General features: G+C 47.9%; 1 protein-coding gene across 1 annotated transcript in view; it reads left to right on the top strand.

Annotated features, from left to right (window-relative positions):
* The window catches only part of INTS3 (integrator complex subunit 3), a 590,139-nt gene that overhangs the window by 516,664 nt on the left and 58,857 nt on the right, over window positions 1-14,618 (top strand). Inside the window, exon 26 of the mRNA XM_085639326.1 lies at window positions 3,874-4,041. Within this exon, the coding sequence (XP_085495452.1) occupies window positions 3,874-4,041 (168 nt within the window). The remainder of the gene's footprint in view (window positions 1-3,873; window positions 4,042-14,618) is intronic.

Genomic DNA, 14,618 nt, shown 5'->3' with positions numbered 1-14,618 from the left:
GGAAAGTTTTCCCGATCCAGTCTTACGCCTGGGGATATTCTAAGTTAAGGAATCTGCGGGTAGACTGTGTTTCTACCAGATACATCATTACCGAAGGTAAGTAACTCGTCCGTTAGGGCTAAGAAAACTAGGACAGTCAGGCAACGTTTAGTCACATATGTGAAGGCTATTCAGAGGTCAAGGAATCCATTTAAAGGAGGGTTTTGGAGTGCACCAAACTGTTAACTCGAGTTGAAAAGGGGGCTTCCAGCTGACGGAAAACTCACTCCACCAGAAGCAAGGCAGCAATGGCTTCTGCTTTTCATAATGTCGCTCTTATTGAGATCTGCAATGTGGCTACGTAAAGATTAGTGAACACTTTTGTGGTTGAATATTCTATCCATTTAGATGCTAAAGCAGGTGCCTGGATTGGCCAGGCGCTTGAGCAGTCCTTCCAGTTCCAACCTCCAGCGGTTGGCAAAACCATATACAATAAAGTGCAATTTTTATAATACAATCGTAGTTGATTACGGCCGGTAGCCCCGACAAATTGGTAAATTTTGAACACTTCTTTTCCTTTGCACTCACATTTATAAGGCATGTTGCATTTAGTGTTTAGATAATAAATCACCTTTTTTTTCAGGACAGTTTCACTTACTTAAACTTCCTGCTCAGAAAATGTGATGTCCATGTTTACAGGCTGGCTATTGTTTATGCTTCGACCACTTGGCAATCCACATCTTGCAAACAACATTTATATAGCCCTTTGACCCTGTGATTTTGAATGTCGTCTTGAACAATTGCTCTAATGTACTCTTCACAACTGCCTGACAAGAATTTTGCTAGTCTGAGTCGATCACCATGTTTCAAAGAAAGTGATGGTCATTTCTGTTTATTTCAAAGATCATTCCAGCTTCTGAATAAATCGGGGATTATCTCCTCGTTGTTGTATTTTCCCTGTGCTGCTCTCACTCTTTTGTGGTCAACATTTATTATATGGATCTGAAATTAGCTTTGTGTTTTTAACAGTGACTATACCAGGGCATCAAGCAAATCCCATGCTGTTTGAGTCCACAAGTGTATGTGACTTCTGCATACCACACCTGCAGGGAAGCTCCCGAAGGAGCACTTGAGGTTTCAAAGCCGCTGCAGTGGTTGGTTGGTCTTTACTGTGTGTTCTCTTCAGTTCTTATGATTCAAGAGTAATGCGGGAGATTCATCGACAGAGAGCATGTGTTGACCCAACAGCCCTGCCTGCATAAGTGACCCTCTGATCAAAATCTACAGTAACTTGTGTTCTCTTCCCCTGAAGGGATACCTGCCCTCAGAACAAGATGGTCTGGTGCTTTACGCACGCCTCCACACCCTCAACCTCGTGCTTGAAAGCGTTACACCTAGGCCAGTGCTTTCGCTGTAGAGCTTTTATTGTTTGGCTAGTTGGCTGATGGCCAACTACAAAATCTTTGTACACCGGTAGGTAGGTAGGGTATTTATTCTAAGTTGTGAATAAGAAAGCCGTGATATTTTTGCAAGCTAAACTGCCCATATCCTACAGTTTAAGACCGTTGTGGCAGGAAAAAAGTCTTCACAAAGGAAGAGTAAAGAATTATTTGACCGTAACCTCTGCATGTCATTTTTCGGCTGATCTAGGTTCTCTGATTCAGTTCTCTTTTTCAGCTACCAGTGATGCAAGATATATTTGTTTATAAAATGTGTTGAATACATTATCCCATTGTGGAGCTTGCATTTATTTCTTAAGCTGCTCATTTGACTATTACATTAATGCCATTTATAGCATTTGTCTTCAAAAACTGCTTTCTCACTGGCATTCTTCAGCTGGATGAGTAGGGAAACCTGGCACATTGTTGGCACCATTTGACCTGCCACACTTTCCAAAGTGAGTTAATTTCACTGTAAGCCTATGCTTTGTACCCCAAGATCAGAAACTTTGCCTTTTTACCTATGCTTACTGTTTTCTGTCTTCAGTAGTTCGGGGGCAAAAAGACACCTAGGTACTACATTTAGAAAGTAAACTGTAAAAGTATTGACAGCTGCAGGTGTTCTTAACGTGTGATCAGTGGACCCTGGCAATCCGTGACACCAACTAGGGGTCTGCGACTGTTTGGAAAATTAAATAGAATCAGAATAAGAAATTATGCATATAAAAAGCTAAATTGAACAATATAAAACACTGTAAATATGAAGGAATTTGAAATTGTAAGCTAAAAATTAAGTTGGCATCCTTAGCTTTATTCATGGAAAAAAGCAAACCGAAGTATGAATGATTGACAGCCTCAACTGAAGCACTACTACAGGTCGGTAAAGAGAGAGAATGGTTTAAGGAGCAAAAAAGTGACATGTTAAAATCTAGCATATTGCTTTGTGTCTCGTTAATAAAAGAATTTTTTTTTTAAAGTTCCAACCGTCCATTAAAAGTTAGATTGTTGCATTTTTTGATTGTGAAAGAAAGAAATTATTTAATAATTTGTTTATTTATTTGAAGTATGCCTATTGCTGTTTTTCTAGTATATTTCTGAGGTTCGAAATATACATTGCTTAGTCCGCAGTTCCCAGCTTCTTATAGTGAATATGGGGAGATCCATAGGAGGCAAAAGGTTAAGAACCGCTGCAATAATGTATTTTGTTAAGCATGAAGGCCCGCGTTGGCAATGTGATTGATCAGAAACAAGCAATTTCAAGACGGATACTTTTACTACTCAAATTCTGTTATGGGCCAGCAGGAAAAGATTCCTCAGAAGGATTTAGAGCTCACTCTACTTGAGATAATGTGCCACATCTGCTCTTCTAAGGAGAGTTTCTGTTGGGAGGATTTCTCAGCATGCTACCCCTCAATGAGGGATGATTTCTCAGCATGCTACCCCTCAATGAGGGATGATTTCTCAGCATGCTACCCCTCAATGAGGGATGATTTCTCGGCATGCTACCCCTCAATGGCCCCTCATCCAAGCACTGCTGTTTGGATTGCCATAAGATGTTGGTTTCTCAGTTTGGCAGTGCTTTGTAATTTTGTTATTCTCTAGATCCTAGCCTACCCTCTTTTAGTAACTGATTCATAACAGCAAGCTGTAGTAAGTTGGATCCATTTAAAGTTAGTTTAAATGGGCCTGTTTATGCTTTTAAATTTCAGAATACTATTCTTACTTTGTTTCTTGTAAACTCTATCCTTACCTTCAGTCCTGCGTGGAGGGAATAGTTGTGTTGCTGAGGGCACCTGCTGTAAGCCTCTCCTATTAATGCAATAGTTCTCAAGAGCTTTTAACATATATTTGCGATTACCTGACACCTGTTGGGATACCTTAACTGCTAGTTTCTCAGGACTTTTGCTGCTCACTGTGCTGAGGGAGCCTTATTCATGAGATCATATGTATTTTCTTACGTGTTACTACCAAGCTCTTCTGTGTAGGTGTGCTGGAAGTAGTGTGTGCAACTAAGCAAAGCCTGGTGAGACGGTGTACACTGCAACATAGAACTGCTTTTTGATATAAAAATGAAATCATAAATGTGGTCTGTGTTGGAGAAGAAGGTTTATGTCGTTCTTTCCATATGTGGAAATAGGAACACAGTGTACAAGTTAACAGCTCTTCCTCTACTCTGTTACTTCAGACTACTAGTGAGTTGTAGAATGTTATGAAATGCTTGTGCAAGGATTGTAAAAGATTTAAGCTGATATATTCACCAGACTGCAAATATTCTGCCTCCTAGTGCTAGAGTAGAACTAATTGAAAACCATTGAGTCTTCATGTGATTTCATCTGCCACTTTATTTAGCTTTATTACCTGGACTAAATATGGGGGAACTCCCCCGATAGTTAATGGGTGTGTCTAATTGTGCGTACTCTCTGCGCCTATCTTGATACATGCATTCTGTTCTCAGGCCAAGCGAGGAAATGGTGAAAATGGTTCTGAGCCGACCGTGCCACCCAGATGACCAGTTCACCACCAGTATCCTCCGTCACTGGTGCATCAGGCATGATGACGTCCTGGCAGAGCACATCAAGCCCTTATTAATCAAGAACAACAGTTTGCCACGTAAACGGCAAAGGTGAGTCTGGAAAGTACCAGTCTGATTAGTGTGGATCCTGGTGGTAAGGGTTGAGTTCATGGGACTTTGTCACAAGAATGGGATGGGTGCTATTTAAATAGATTTGTGGGAAATTTAACTATGTACCCTTGATGCAAAGCACAGTGGGAAAATAATCTTCCGTAATAACACTTATTTTTTTATATTTTGCAATATGGTGGTCCCTTGTTTTTTTGTTTGTTTTGTCAGTTTCCAGACAATTTTGAGTTTCGCAATAGCAGTTGTTTAAATGGAAGGAGGATTTGGAACTGTCAACGGTGCCTGTTTTACATCCCTTCTCTTTGCCAGTGCATTACTGTTTGGCAGTTTCTTCCGGCAAAGATGAAGCTTTTGGGCAAGAAAGTATAGGAAACCACTTGCTTAGAGCCATGTTTATTGTACCCCCACACTATCCCCATACCCGCTGGCAAATCTCCAACCACTAGAATCCGGTGCCCAATGATTCAGGGAGGAAAGAATAAGAAACGTTTTACTTCAGGGTGAATTTTGTTGTCGCTCTCCCTCTTTCACAACACAGGAATTCTTGACAGAAAATACACGGTGCTTTTCCTGAGATGCTAGGTGAAACACGGTATGAGGTCAGAACCTAAGAGCAAGGTGAGCTGCTCACCTGGAACTGCCACGGGGTTGTTTTGGGGAGTGGGAGCATCATTTTAAGACACACTTTCCAAGTCAGCTCAGATGCAGGCAATTCCGAATCAGTTGTGATGGTGGAAGAGCCTCGACAAAAACTACAGGGATCACCTTAAAGAGCTTTTTTTCCTGAGTCACAAGTTGAACAAATCACGTACTTTATAGTGTGTGGAGACCCCTCCTACACCCTCACAGACGTCACTCTGGTGGAACAGTCTGTAGCAATCACTTCAGAGCAGGCTGACCCATCTTGTGCTTAGGGTGACCAACTGGCATGGGTGCAAATTCAGGACCGTGAGTGTAAAAATTCAGGGCAGGAGGTCAAAATTCAGGACAAAACTTCGGGGCAAAAGGTAACTTTTACAGACACATCAGAGGAGGTTGCGCAATAGTATAGAAGTAAGCCCATCCATATTCAACCATTTGAAACCTATCCATCATGTATCCTTCCATCCATCATTTCACACATCCATCCACCCTTTCACTCATCCATCCTTTCACCCTATCCATCTGTACACTCATCCATCCACTCATCCACCCATCCATCCACTCATCCACCCATCCATTCACTCATCCATCCAGCCATTTACCCTTTCACCCATCCTTTCACTTACTCATCCATCCACCCAGGTACTCATCCTTCCACCCATTCACCCGTTCAGTCATCCATCCTCCCTTTCTCTCTCCATTGACCCTTTCACTTAGCCATCCTTCCTTCCATCCATCCATCCACCCACCCACCCATCCATCGCCTCATGCTGGACTCATGAATCCATCCATTGATCCTATCACTCATCCATCCTTACTCTCATCCATCCACCCGTTCACTCCTCTATCCATCCTTTTGTCCATCTACCCTCCCTTTCACTCACTCATCCGTCCTTTCAATCATCCATCCACTCACTCGCCCATCATCCATCTATCCTTTCACTCATCCATTGTCAGGTGCTCCACAAGACTTACCTCGGCTTGTGAAGCGATTCTGCAGAGACGACAAGAGCGCCCGCCCCTGTACCCACCTGACCCTCGTGGACAGTAGAACCCAGCAGGGATGAGATGGACGCAGGGAAGGGAGCCAGAAAGAAAACAATGGGTTGCTGTGTAGGGTGTCTCGGAACCAACTAGGAAACAGGAAAAGACCCAGGTCAGTAAGGGCCCAAATTCCCACTCGTGATACAACCAGTACTGCACACACAGAATACCCTGGTCCCCGATTATGGAGACTCACCAGTGCGTGGCAGACCAAGGGACATCGTAGTGCAGATCAGTGGAAACGTTATCCAGGGTGTTGCTATGTCAGCTCCTCAGTGCCCAAAAGAAAGCACTCCTGCGCGTGATGTAGAAGTGATAAAACACCCGGTACCCCTTGTGCGCGCCTGCGTGACAAGGGTACCGCAACCGGAAGTCTAAGCAGCCCTGGAATGGCGCTCCAGCGCTGACAACCAAAGAAGACTCAAATCACCATATGCGCTCCTGCGCGGCAAACACAAAATCGTCAGAAGCGCTCCTGCGCGGTAAATTCAAAATCATCAGAAAACGCTATAGCGTGGCAAAACCAAAATCATCAGAAAACGCTATAGCGTGACAAAACCAAAATCATCAGAAAGCGCTATTTCGCGGCCAAACCAAAATCATCAGAAAGCGCTATTGCGCGGTAACACCAAAATCATCAGAAAGCGCTATTGCGCGGTAACACCAAAATCATCAGAAAACGCTGTTGCGCGGTAACACCAAAATCCGAGCCCCACAATGCACATGCGTTTACAAGACTCCAAGAGTCAGATCAGTACCTCCACTCGTTTTCTTCCGTAGTGGTGAAACCCTCATCATCGGCACAGCGAGAGTCCTTCTGCTTGCATCCGACGCGTCTCGGCTCCATGAACTGCTCTTCTTGACTCGGGGACTTCCAGTGGAATTCGAAGCACGGAGCCGGCGGGAAACGCGCTCTAAAAGCGTTTCCCCCGGAAGTGCTTCCGTGCCCTTACGTCTGTGACAAACGACTAGACCGGGACTCAACCTCCACCCGGAAGTGAGTCTCCCGGTCGGGTCTGTGTGCGCGTGAGCGGGGGAGAGACGGCAGTGCCGTGAAACACGACATCCATCTATCCTTTCACTCATCCATCTATCCTTTCACTCATTACCCATCCACCCTTTTACCCATCCATCTACCCTTCACCCATACATCCTTCCACTCACTCATCCATCCTTTCTCTTATTCATCCATTCACCTTTTCATTCATCCATTCACCAATCCATCCAGCCATCTACCCATCCCTTCACTTACTAACTCGCCCACCTTTTCAAATTAATTATGAGCTGAGCCTTTGTCTGCAGAGTTGCAGACAGAAGAGGCCCATCAAGAACTCCACCCAAGGTGTGGGGGGAGGGTTCACTATGCCTCTGCACATAGGCAATCTGAAAAAGTGGAAGTCATGAGTCGTGCATGATGCACAGTGCCAGGTCATGAGGTGACTGTGACATGGTGTTGTTTCCAGAGCTTTAAGTGGGATGAAAAAACTGGGGGGTCTCTTCAAAGGGGGTGTTCGATGTAATTAAGGGTGTGGCTTAAAACACGGTAGCTAAAAATCTGTGCTTAGTATAGTGTATCGCCCGACTGGTATTTTTTCTTCTGTCATTGTATCCAGATATTTAACACAAGTAACGTTACACCTACAACAAGCCAGAGCTATTGGCTTTGTCAATGGTTGTTAGCTGCATAAAATAAAAAAGCAGCAACCATGGCTTCCTTGAATATAATATTGAAAATTTATCAGTTCTAAAATGATGAGACTGTGAAAGAACTTTTTAACTTCTTTCACCGGCTTCTTTTATTTAACTGGATTCTCACGTAGCAGCATTGGCGTTTTTGCACATTTCTTCCATCTGACCGAATGCCCTTCCATAGACCGAGGCTGGGGGAGGCCACCACATGCTTTGCAGCCCAGACTTGCCCATTGTCATTCTGTATGTGACAATCAGCCGGCATACAGACTAACAATGGGCGGGGTGGGGCTCCTCTTGTGCTCCGAGGAGTAAGTGAGGCCGCCCCATCAGGGAGTTGAGGCTTCATACAGGGCAAAGGTGGTGTTCCTTGCAATGCCCAAAACTACGAACAAAAGGCGTCCGTAAAAGGGATCATCACGGACAACGGACTTGAGATCCAAATTACGGACGGTCCGTGAAATTTACGGACGGTTGGTCACCCTACTTGTGCTGTTTGAGAACACATTTTGTTGATATTAAAGATGGACCTATCCTACACTACGTTTTCGCACATTAATTGCTAACAGTGCATTAGTGAAAGACAGACTGGCTGTTTGAAACTGCTGGTCTCCCTTTAACTGTTGGCTCAGCTTCAAAGGGGGTGGGCACGGATCACTCCGCAGGTGGGTATAGTATGTGACGGCACCCTCCTGTGGTGGGTTGGTTGGGAGTCCCTGGGACCACATGCCTCCCTCTCATGTGGCGCCTGCTGTGAGGGTTTAGAGGGCACACTGGCAGGGCTCCATCATATATGTGGTGAACAATCAGTGTGCCTTCTGACAGCTAGTTTGTCCCTGCATCTGCTCTGTAATGTGTCCTGAGGCAAAGGCTTTCCCTCATTTGCGTGGCTTACGCCCTCATGCAACTTAGAGTGCTTGCATTCTGGATGGCGTCAAAGCAAGATGTGCGCCTGCCTGAACCATATTACAGACGAGACCACGCAAGTGTCTATAACCCCTTCTCAGTGGCAGCTCCTCCGCTAAGGCAGAGTAGCATCGCCCCACTGCATTGCAGCAGTGAAGTAAAGGTAAAATAAAATGATAATAACGTGATGTTATCATTTTATTTGTTCCTTTCTGCTGTGGCAGCATCGAGCCAGGTCGGGGCTTCACTGCTCGCAGGGCAGGGGAAGAGAAGTGGGCTCACTGAAGTGCACATGACGCTTTGGCCGGTCGTCTCAGGCTGACAGAACATTAATGAGCACTTGGCATGTTCAGCCTGAGTGGGGAACATGACCAGGCATCTGCCCCGTGGCAAATGCACGTAAGACGGGGGGGGGGGGTGCCCCAAAACTCGTGCCGCCCGTGGTGGACCGCCCCACCACCCTCCCGCTACGCCACTGCCAAAAACAATATGCGGTCTTTCTTTAGAGTGATCAGCTGCTTTCAACTCTTTGATTTAGAAACAACTACTTCACTGGCAAGATTACATTTATCGCTGTGGGGCAAAACCTTCAGGATTCAGAGAAAATGTTATTTGCAAAATTCTGGTTATGATGATGAAACAGGCGTGCCCTGTTTTGGCGGGCACACCCTTACGATCATGAATTCCTGGGCTTACGTCGAGTGTTGGTTGTGGAGAGCAAACCCCTGCTTCCGGAAACATTAAGGATTTGTGCTTTCTTGATTTGTTCGGAATGGAATGGTTTTAGGTGCATGTGGTCGACAACTTCCTCAAAATTTTTCAGAAGGCTCTTGCATTAGTAATTCTCAGATATGAACACCATGCAAGGGTTGATGATTCGCCCTCTTACTAGACCCGTTTCCCTCACTTGCGTCGCAGTAATTCAGTATCCACAAGAATGCAGCAACTTTTCCATAGTGCTGATGTAGGCAACCTCCCCCCGCATGGTGTACATAGCATGTACTGCAATAAACAATCACAGAAAAAACAGGTTTGTTGGAAAACAGTTTGCTGCAGGTTTATTTCATACAAGAAGTATGCCAACATGGTGGGTTAACTCACGGGCGATCCAAGGGCAGGCAGCAGTGACTAACCTAAGTTGCCCTGCCCGCCTGATGAACCAAACTTCACTGTGGCCAACCCAATCGGTTTTACCATTTATGTGGGGATTATCCCCCTTAAATACCGTGGACCACCAGCCCATTACTTTACTCACGCTGAGCTCAGGCTGAACTCCCAACCCGTCCACCCAACCCGTCCACCAGCTGTCCTCCCAACCCTTACACCAGCTGTCCTCTCACTGCCCACGTGTCCCCCCTGGCGCTTGCCCCCAGTACTGCGCTGCATTCCTAGCTGGCTGTGTCCGCACATTGCAAATACCAAATCACACATACATTTTGTGAATCAGTAATGCTGTTCTTACCGGCCGTGGTCTAAAGATCTTTTCTCATTTACCGGCTCATCTTAATTTGGCATCGGGGAGGCTGTGTGCAGTGTTTCTGGGAGGCTGTCTCTGCAGTATATCGGGGAGGCTCTGTGCAGTATTTTGGGAGGCTGTCTCTGATGAGTATCGGGGAGGCTGTGTGCAGTGTTTCTGGGAAGCTGTCTCTGCAGTGTATTGGGGAGGCTGTGTGCAGTATTTCTGGGAGGCTGTCTCTGCTGAGTATCGTACAGGCTGTGTGCAGTGTTTCTGGGAGGCTGTCTGCAATGTATCGGGGAGGCTGTGTGCAGTGTTTCTGGAAGGCTGTCTGCAATGTATCGGGGAGGCTGGGGAGGCTGTGTGCAGTGTTTCTGGGAGGCTGTGTGCAGTGTTTCTGGGAGGCTGTCTCTGCAGTATATCGGGGAGGCTCTGTGCAGTATTTTGGGAGGCTGTCTCTGATGAGTATCGGGGAGGCTGTGTGCAGTGTTTCTGGGAAGCTGTCTCTGCAGTGTATTGGGGAGGCTGTGTGCAGTATTTCTGGGAGGCTGTCTCTGCTGAGTATCGTACAGGCTGTGTGCAGTGTTTCTGGGAGGCTGTCTGCAATGTATCGGGGAGGCTGTGTGCAGTGTTTCTGAGAGGCTGGCTCTGCAGTGTATCGGGGAAGCTGTGTGCAGTGTTTCTGAGAGGCTGTCTGCAGTGTATCGGGGAGGCTGTGTGCAGTGTTTCTGGGAGGCTGTCTCTGCAGTGTATCGGGGAGGCTGTGTGCAGTATTTCCGGGGGGGCTGTCTCTGCTGAGTATCGGGGAGGCTGTGTGCAGTATTTCTGGGAGGCTGTCTGCAATGTATCGGGGAGGCTGTGTGCAGTGTTTCTGAGAGGCTGTCTCTGCAGTGTATTGTGGAGGCTGTGTGCAGTGTATCGGGGAGGCTGTGTGCAGTGTTTCTGGGAGGCTGTCTCTACAATGTATTGGGGAGGCTGTGTGCAGTGTTTCTGAGAGGCTGTCTCTGCTGAGTATCGGGGAGGCTGTGTGCAGTGTTTCTGAGAGGCTGTCTGCTGAGTATCGGGGAGGCTGTGTGCAGTGTTTCTGGGAGGCTGTGTGCAGTGTTTCTGGGAGGCTGTCTCTGTGTGCAGTGTTTCTGGGAGGCTGTCTCTACAGTATCGGGGAGGCTGTGTGCAGTGTTTCTGGGAGGCTGTCTCTGCAGTGTATCAGGGAGGCTGTGTGCAGTGTTCCTTGGAGGCTGTCTCTGCAGTGTATCGGGGCGGCTGTGTGCAGTATTTCCGGGAGGCTGTCTGCAATGTATCGGGGTGGCTGTGTGCAGTGTTTCTGGAAGGCTGTCTGCAATGTATCGGGGAGGCTGTGTGCAGTGTTTCTGGGAGGCTGTCTGCAATGTATCGGGGAGGCTGTGTGCAGTGTTTCTGGAAGGCTGTCTGCAATGTATCGGGGAGGCTGTCTGCAATGTATTGGGGAGGCTGTGTGCAGTGTTTATGGGAGGCTGTCTCTGCAGTGTATCGGGGAGGCTGTGTGCAGTGTTTCTGGGAGGCTGTCTCTGCAGTGTATCGGGGAGGCTGTGTGCAGTGTTTCTGGGAGGCTGTCTTTGCAGTGTATCGGGGAGGCTGTGTGCAGTGTTTCTGAGAGGCTGTCCTGCAGTGTATCGGGGAGGCTGTGTGCAGTGTATCGGGGAGGCTGTGTGCAGTGTATCTGGGAGGCTGTCTCTGCAGTGTATCGGGGAGGCTGTGTGCAGTGTATCGGGGAGGCTGTGTGCAGTGTTTCTAGGAGGCTGTCTCTGCAGTGTATCGGGGAGGCTGTGTGCAGTGTTTCTGGGAGGCTGTCTCTGCAGTGTATCGGGGAGGCTGTCTCTGCAGTGTATCGGGGAGGCTGTGTGCAGTGTTTCTGAGAGGCTGTCCTGCAGTGTATCGGGGAGGCTGTGTGCAGTGTATCGGGAAGGCTGTGTGCAGTGTATCGGGGAGGCTGTGTGCAGTGTTTCAGAGGCTGTCTCTGCAGTGTATCGGAGGCTGTCTCTGCAGTGTATCGGGGAGGCTGTGTGCAGTGTTTCTGGGAGGCTGTCTCTACAATGTATTAGGGAGGCTGTGTGCAGTGTTTCTGAGAGACTGTCTCTGCAGTGTATCGGGGAGGCTGTGTGCAGTGTTTCTGAGAGGCTGTCCTGCAGTGTATCGGGGAGGCTGTGTGCAGTGTATCGGGAAGGCTGTGTGCAGTGTATCGGGGAGGCTGTGTGCAGTGTTTCAGAGGCTGTCTCTGCAGTGTATCGGGGAGGCTGTGTGCAGTGTTTCTGGGAGGCTGTCTCTACAATGTATTAGGGAGGCTGTGTGCAGTGTTTCTGAGAGACTGTCTCTGCAGTGTATCGGGGAGGCTGTGTGCAGTGTTTCTGGGAGGCTGTCTGCTGTGTATCGGGGAGGCTGTCTGCTGTGTATCGGGGAGGCTGTGTGTAGTGTTTCTGGGAGGCTGTGTGCAGTGTTTCGGAGAGGCTGTCTCTGTTGTGTATCGGGGAGTCTGTGTGCAGTGTTTCTGGGAGGCTGTCTCTGCTGTGTATCGGGGAGGCTGTGTGCAGTGTTTCTGGGAGGCTGTCTCTGCAGTGTATCGGGGAGGCTGTATGTAGTGTTTCTGGGAGGCTTTCTCTGCTGTGTATCGGGGAGGCGGTGTGCAGTGTTTCTGGGAGGCTGTGTGCAGTGTATCTGGGAGGCTGTCTGCAGTGTATCTGGCGAGGCTGTCTGCAGTGTATCTGGCGAGGCTGTCTGCAGTGTATCTGGCGAGGCTGTCTGCAGTGTATCTGGCGAGGCTGTGTGCAGTGTTTCTGGGAGGCTGTCTCTGCAGTGTATCTGGCGAGGCTGTCTCTGCAGTGTATCTGGCGAGGCTGTCTCTGCAGTGTATCTGGCGAGGCTGTCTCTGCAGTGTATCTGGCGAGGCTGTCTCCGCAGTGTATCTGGCGAGGCTGTCTCCGCAGTGTATCTGGCGAGGCTGTGTGCAGTGTTTCTGGGAGGCTATCTCTGCTGTGTATCGGGGAGGCTGTGTGCAGTGTTTCTGGGAGGCTGTCTCTGCAGTGTATCTGGCGAGGCTGTGTGCAGTGTTTCTGGGAGGCTGTCTCTGCAGTGTATCTGGCGAGGCTGTCTCTGCAGTGTATCTGGCGAGGCTGTCTCCGCAGTGTATCTGGCGAGGCTGTCTCCGCAGTGTATCTGGCGAGGCTGTGTGCAGTGTTTCTGGGAGGCTGTCTCTGCAGTGTATCTGGCAAGGCTGTGTGCAGTGTTTCTGGGAGGCTGTGTGCATGTTTCCGGCAGGCTGTGTGCATGTTTCCGGCAGCTGTTGCTCGGTAGTTTACCTGATAATTAAAGCATAGACGCTGCTCGGGTCTTGCCGGATCTGCCGTGGTTTTCAACGAGATTTTGGATTCTGCATATATAAGTCCTTTTTAGTCCTCAAAGTTCAAACGCTGCCATGCTGCCATGTTCCCTGTTCGGGTAGTTAAACGTCACCTCGGGCAGCATACTTCGAGTTCCTGATGTTATCCTGTACTCTAAGCTGCTGTTTTCGGATTGTTCTAACAGCCTTACAGGCTTTGGTGTTTGTTTAAATGGATGCGAACACGCCCCTTTCAGGAGTAGTATACTGTGTGCAGGCGTGGTTACTGAATCTGTGATTATCATTGTAGTGGCATGGAAAGTGCTAACACGTCAGTGTGTGGGAATGTGCATTGCGCCGCGGCAGGTGCAGCTCGGAGTAACACTGTGTGTTACCACGTGGCTCGATGCGCGCACTTCTACACATGGTCCATTCTAGGCGGGATGTTTGGCCTCCTCAGCGTGAGCTCGAGTTGATGTTTCGTCTGACTGCTGCCTTTTAGTACAGCGCCTCGTGCAGCTTACTCCTAGACTAGGCGCTTTAAATGGAAATATGGAATGCAGGTATTCAATACTTAAAGTGCCTTTTTCCTCCTTAGAAGTGCAGGTACTCTCCCAAGTCCCATTACACTTGCTGAGAAGAAGCTTTAAGATGCCTTTCAAATGAAAGAAGTCCAGATAGTACCGGAAAGCACAGGGGCTGCATAGATAAATATCAGAGCCTCCACCGCGCGCGCCTGACTGGCGTCCTTTCGAGTGTTCGCTCCCCGTGACCCCCAGCCTGACCTGCCCTTCGCGGATCCGTTCTCTGATCTCATTTCCGTTGCGTTGTCCTGCACGTGCGTCAGTTTGAAGCCCTTGAATTTAACGGACGAAGAGTTGGCATTTTGTTTCAGCCGGAGAGGTCGGATGTATTTAATGGTGACCTCCTGCAAGTCTCGTCTCCTCTCGACGTGGAGCATGGCTGCCACCTAGTGGTTAGTAGGTGCGTCGTCCGTAGTACAGTCTTCGGGAGGGTGAAATTCCCCTTTTAATGCATATTTGGATCCTGAAAAAGGTGAAGAATATCAAATGGCCTGTATATTTTAATCTTGTATGCAGGAGCACAGGGATTTTTTCATTTAGTTTTTAATTTAGTCTTAAAAGACTTTGGGTGGAGTCTTCATCTAAACCGTGTGTTTTGCTGTGGCGTGTTCATGGAGTTTCTTTAAGCCGGTCATTAGTTGATGTTTTTGTACCTGGTGACGGTCACCCAGTGTGTCTTTCCAATGTGCCTTTTTAGTGGGGGTGCACAGTAGGGATGGGCCTTTCAGCATTAAACACTCATTGAGCATTAAACAAGCATTGAACTTGTTTGTTTTGCAAGGAAATGCACTAATGGTCTTGACTTCTCTGCATTTTAATTTGTGATTGTTCTGACTGTGCCGAGACACCTGTATAGGACATGTGAGGCTAAATGATGTCCCAAAAT

This window comes from Triturus cristatus, chromosome 12 (genome assembly GCF_964204655.1).
Source record: "Triturus cristatus chromosome 12, aTriCri1.1, whole genome shotgun sequence".
Classification (NCBI taxonomy): Eukaryota; Metazoa; Chordata; class Amphibia; order Caudata; family Salamandridae; genus Triturus; species Triturus cristatus.
The sequence above is the reverse complement of the archived record's forward strand: the minus strand, read 5'-3'. Positions and strand labels throughout refer to the sequence as shown.